Source organism: Mytilus galloprovincialis, chromosome 12 (assembly GCF_965363235.1).
Source record: "Mytilus galloprovincialis chromosome 12, xbMytGall1.hap1.1, whole genome shotgun sequence".
NCBI classification, from domain to species: Eukaryota; Metazoa; Mollusca; class Bivalvia; order Mytilida; family Mytilidae; genus Mytilus; species Mytilus galloprovincialis.
The window spans coordinates 59,277,030-59,283,206 of NC_134849.1; the positions used below are offsets into that span (position 1 = coordinate 59,277,030).

The window sequence follows — 6,177 nt, forward strand, 5'->3', positions numbered from 1 at the left end:
TGAATGTTTCACTTATTGTGTGAAAATTTTAACAGAAAATGTACAAAACACTTGATAAAATTGCATTCTCTGCAGAACTATTGATAACTTTCCTCACTATATATTCAAAAGGACATATACCTAACATACTGTCCATGCTATTCTGATCTGAGTTTTTATTCATACATACATGTATACTGGCATGACTTGTGCTGTTCCAAGTTGTCTTCTTTTTCTGTTTCTTGAGAAGTATTTGTTTAACCTGTTCAGTCACTATAAAGTGTTACTATTCTTATTTAGACGCAACACATAAATAGTGACCACAAAGGTACCGCTTTCACACGAGAGAAGCTAGAAAAAAAAATAAAATGTACACATTTTCAATATTTTTGTAGGATTAACTATCATATGAAACTAAGGAGTTAAAGACTTCTGCTGAATAGAAATGTTTGAGTTCACCTGATACCTGTTTTCAAATTAGTCCATATTGAAGTTTGAAGGGTCAAAATTAAAATATGTTTGATTTCAACTGACAAAAAAAAAATTGGTGTTTTTTATATGCTAAATATACATCTGTGGTCGTATCAGGTTGAGCATGGCGAAGCATTTTATTGCCTTTAGGTTTGTACTTTTTTTTTGGTCATGAAAATGAATTTGTAGTTCTGTTGTGAAGTTGCTAACATGAGAATAACCAAATTGCACCTATATTGTCAGTTTTTTTTTTAACCAACTTTTTTTTTTATGTACCAGGCAAAAGTTTATTCTTTGCTTAAATTGTAGACAATCCTTATTTATAATATAGTTACACCAATTTAATTTTGAGTCCATGTAGAGTCATAGAAAAATGGGTTTGAAATGACCTCCAAAAATCCATGATACTGTAATGAGGTCAGTACCCAAATTCCATACATCATTACATGTATGGTAAATTTCAAATCCTTAAAACTGGAATATAAACAGATGTTTTGTTTTATTTCTTAAAATATTTTATAATTTGACATTATTCCATGCTTCAACTATTATTTTTTGAAGAAAAGGATGCTGGTAACAAATTTAATTTGCTCATTTTAAAAAGATGATAATTATATAACTTTACATGGTGAAAGAAAACTTGTATGATTTCTGTAGTTTTTTTGTTTTTTTTGCTGAATAGGTGCAATTTTAGTACTCTGATGTTCTATACATGTAACCATAAGTGTGTATTGCTAAATAGGTTGAAATGTGAACCTGATAGTAATATAGTGATACAGTACTTGGTAGAGTGAAAATGTTATGATCAGGTTTAAACTGATGCATAAAATATATACTGCTGCAGCTTGAATTTTAAAGGATATAGCCCACATACTTCCAAGTAACATGTCCTGTATATACCTATCAAAGTCATGGTATTCTCATGGGTTATCATAATCTTCCCATAAAATCCAATGTTTGACAATATGGGAGCATACAATATATACAGTACTAAATGTACTACTCAGACTCAAGTCTCCTTTATGATTAAACTTAGAGAGAGAGAAAACAAAACAGTTTCCTTCTCCTGGGACTTATGAGGTTAATATCTGATTTGTGACATAATCAATAAAAAGATTTGTTGAGAGTTTTCCAAAAGAAGTATAGAATTAAAAGATTGTGAATTATTTGAATATTTTTTTTTGTTTTAAACTTTTGTTATTAAAGTTGTGATGTAGTCTGTGGGCTACCATAGGCGGATCCAGGGGGGGGGGGGGCTTTTCGTGGGGAAAAATTTGTTGATTATGTAGGGAATGACTGAAGCATGAATGGAGCGTCCCGTCAGCGTGTCCCCCAATTATGAAAAGTTCTGGATTCGCCATTGGCTACATAAATAACCCTGATCACATTTAACAGTATAACCAACGTCATTGTCACTGTTCCTTGATATGTGGAATTATGTGGGAGATGAACATAAGTAGTCCTGGTAAATCAGTGCACCGGAGTTAACCATGCATGCCGCATGGTCATTATTTAAAAAAAATCCGAAACGGTATTGCTTGCAGAGGTTTTTTCAGTGTTCCCATGGCTGGACGGATCTTTTACGCTAAATATGTTATCGTTAATTAATCTAATTTATTTAATAAATTCATTTATGTCTATGTGGACAATTTCTATTTGAATTAAACAGTCAATTTGAACTAAGTGTAGATTATAGAATTATCTAATTTTTATATTTAGCCAACCAATCAAATAACAGATATGTTATGACGTAAAAATTTATCTGCGACAAGAAAGTTCGCAAAAATTTCTCTGGACAATTTTTGATTTATTTGTTTGTTTATATACACTCTGGTGACACTTCATTCACATAATAACATTCTATATCATTTGTTTATGGATTAATATTTATTCAGCGAGAGGTCAGTACAATAGTTAGTAGTTTATATACATTTAAAGTCATCAAGACTGTTGACCTACATTTGCCCACGCAAATACTCCGTGATCGATGAACTATACATTTGATGCTGACAATATTCATTAACGATCTGCCTGTATATAAGAAGATAACTATAGTAATTAACTTGAGATGAGGATTTATTATATTCGTTACGTACTACAATACCTTTAGCATAGTATTAGAAAGCAATTCATGTTGATATTATGTAATAGTCATTCTGTTATGAAAGAACCACGTGACATTCTGTTATGAAAGAACCACGTGACATTATGTTGTGGAAGAATCATGTGACAGTTTGACCGACTTTCAAACGTAAACAACTTCGGTATTAAACAGTAGTGTATTCATTATGGAGAAGTCCTCGTCTGGGAATATTTTACACGTGACTTTATTGGGTCACAGTTTTATAAGGAGGTTAAATCGCTTTATGAATAGTTGTGACAGATTTGAAAATCTGCGTTTGTTGAAGTGTAACTTTTTAATTAATTGTCGTGCACAGGGTGGACTTACAGTAGCAAGACTAGCTCAGCAAAAACAATTATGTACTTTTAGTTGTCTCCCTCACATAATTTTTATACAGATAGGGGGAAATGATGCTGCTAATAGGAGAACTAATGCATCCCAAGTTGCTCAAGACATTTTTGCGTTTGCGATGTATTTACACTATGGTTTGAATGTAAATCATGTTATAATTGGACAATTGTTATGTAGGAGTGAATTGGTAACATACGCAGGATACAATGATAAAGTTGTACAAGTAAACACACTTTTACAAGAGAAAATCAAAGAGCACGCTGAAAAGGCTATTTCTTTTTGGCACCACCGTGGTTTTTGGGATAATTTAAATTATTTGTGTTTTGACGGAGTGCACCTTAACCATTTTGGAATGCGCAAATACTTTAAAAGTATTCGTTCTGCTATACTTCATGCATCCAACCAGTGATACTGTATCATATTGTTTATGTAGGTAAATTAATCTGTTATAATACTTAATTTGGAGTTAAAAGTACATTGTACTTTTATCAATTTCTAATGTTTTATGAACATTGTTCATATTTATATACATGTATATAAGTTGCTTTACTTACATTGTAAGTACATTGTAATTTGTATCTAGGTGCTTACACAGTTGTGGGCTTATAGTACTGGTACATTGTACCTTTAATATATTTGCACATTGTGTACTATCTTATATTCTACCTCATTGTAGGTTAAGCAAAACTGCACAGACGGTTACATTTATTCAGCTTACAAAGTGAGCCACATTTGGTACATTGTACCTATAAATACATACATATACACACTGTGTACAATAAACTATATTCAGTATTTAAGCCATTGGCATTACAATTTTGTGTTGTGTATATTATACACAAACCAATATATTAACAATCTGATTCTGTTTCAGTATCATCAGTTGAAGTCATTAAAATTGCAATCAGCTCAACAACTGCCAAGAGATGCCTCCCAAAAGAGGAAAATCCCGTCAAAGTGATCAACCAACTCACAAAAAACAAAAAACAAATATTGATTACACAAAACTGGCAGCTGAGATCCTGCGTTTACAGTCAGACAAAACAAATGCAAGCAATCAGCCAACTACATCTAGCGGTGTAAATATTGAGGCTGATATACATGTAGATACAGATGTTTCACAAAATCAGCTACATGGAACGATTCAGATACCAACATCTACACAGAACGTTAACATTGATCCAGTTTCATGCACAGTATCAGCTCCTAATCCTACATCAGCAGCATCTGAGGAGAGCACAACACAAATACATGTAAATCCTACATGCACAGTGGCACCTGATGATACAACTACATCAGTCTTGAACCCGTCATGCAGCACTTCTAAAGAATTTGATATTCAAACTGTGGTTGAAACACTTTTTTCAGGTGAGCCGCCAGTCAACACACATAATTCAAGTGAAAATTCACTTAAAATTCAAGTATCAGATGGCATCCCATTGGGGGCCACTGTTTCACAAAAAATTAAAGAGAAAATATGGTCAGATGAATTCATTGATATGAATAGTTTAACGTCTTCTTATGTAGAGGACCCATTCAGTTTATTTGTAAGTAATAGGAAATTTTCTTTGTACAATAACTCAAGGTCAAACAAACCTCCACTTTCCATTGAACAGTGGACATCTGCATATTTAGTTTTTTCAGATATTTACATTGAGAAATGCCCTGAGGAAGCAAGGCATTTACTTAAGTATGGTCATAATATTAGGGAGATGTATGATTTATATGGAGATGAACCTTGGAGAATTTATGATGAAAAATTTAGAAGGTTAAGAGAAACTATTAAGCTCCCTTGGGGGAAACTGATTGATGAATTATACACCAAATCAGCAAATTCAAGTAATACCCAAAACAAGAATTTTCGTGCCCAACCAGCAAGACAAAACAAAAGTTTTCAAAACCAAGGCAATACACAATACTACAATAAAAACATGCCTTCAAACAATATCAAAACATGCATCTTGTTTAACAGAGGACAAACTTGCAACAAACCTTGCTCATACAAGCATGTCTGCCACTTCTGTAAAGGCGCACACGCAATATTTCAATGCTCTGAATATAAACCCCAGCAAAATGCACAACAGAACAAACAGGTGCCAAATCAGAAACAAAATACCAACGCCGGTAAACGCTGAGTTACTGGGACAGGAATTGCAGGGTTATGATATGGATTTACGTAACATGTTAATACAGGGTTTCACTTTTGGTTTTTCACTTAATTTTAAAGGTACACCAAGTAACAAAACATGTAAAAACCATAAATCAGCTACAGAAAATCCAGATGCTGTGTACCTTAAATTGGCAAAAGAAAGTCTAAGTGGTCGCATTGCTGGGCCTTTTAAAGAACCTCCATTTTCATTGTTTGTTTGTTCACCTCTAGGGTTGGTTCCAAAGTCAGATGGGAAATTTCGTTTAATTCATGATTTGTCATTTCCAAAAGATGATTCAATTAACTTAGGTATTCCTATGGAATATTCTGCTGTTTCATATGATTCTATTGATAATGTGGTTCAATTGGTCAAATCATATGGTCAATCCTGTCAAATGGCTAAAACCGATGTTGAAAATGCATTTCGCATTATCCCGATACAGAAATCTGACTACAATCTTTTAGGTTTTAACTGGAATGGGTTTTTCTACTATGATAAATGTCTTCCAATGGGTGCAAGTAGTGCCCCAAAAACTTTTGAGACTTTAAGTGTAGCATTACAGTGGATAATGCAGTCAAAATATCGGTCAGGTGGCATGTCACATATTTTAGATGATTTTTTATTTGTTGGTCCCCCTCAATCACAAAAATGCAACCAAGATTTGCAAACTTTTATTCAGTTATGTAATCGACTAGGTATTCCCATAAAAAAGGAAAAAACAGTCTTACCTACAACTGTCATAACCATTTACGGTATAGAGGTAGATTCTAATATAATGGAATGTAGGCTACCACAAGAGAAAATTGAAAAAATTCAAGCAAAATTGCATGAATTTTCTAGGAGGAAGAAAGTTACTCTAAGGCAGTTACAATCCTTAATTGGTCTCCTCAATTTTGCCTGTACCGTAGTTTGTCCAGGCCGTGCATTCCTGAGAAGACTTATTGACCTCACAATAGGAGTCTCTCATCCGTGTCATTATATTAGACTAACTAGAGAGTCTAAAGCAGATATTGGTATTTGGAAATCCTTTATTGATCATTTTAATGGAAAATCAGTTTTTTATGCTGATAAATGGCTTTCTTCTGACAGTTTATCATTGTATAC

The 6,177-nt window shown here is 33.3% G+C and overlaps 1 protein-coding gene across 2 annotated transcripts; it reads left to right on the forward strand.

Moving 5' to 3' along the window:
* Window positions 1–2,107: 2,107 nt before the first annotated feature.
* On the forward strand, window positions 2,108–5,120 carry LOC143054404 (uncharacterized). Of its 2 annotated transcripts, none has more exons than XM_076227419.1 (2): window positions 2,108–3,352; window positions 3,798–5,120. In XM_076227419.1, exon 2 carries the CDS (start codon window positions 3,850–3,852, stop codon window positions 5,056–5,058), a length of 1,209 nt encoding a protein of 402 aa, XP_076083534.1. In that variant the 5' UTR covers window positions 2,108–3,352; window positions 3,798–3,849; the 3' UTR covers window positions 5,059–5,120. The 2 variants fall into 2 exon arrangements, with proteins under 2 accessions (XP_076083534.1, XP_076083533.1); XM_076227418.1 differs by having other exon boundaries at window positions 2,109–2,351.
* The last annotated feature ends 1,057 nt before the right edge of the window (window positions 5,121–6,177 follow it).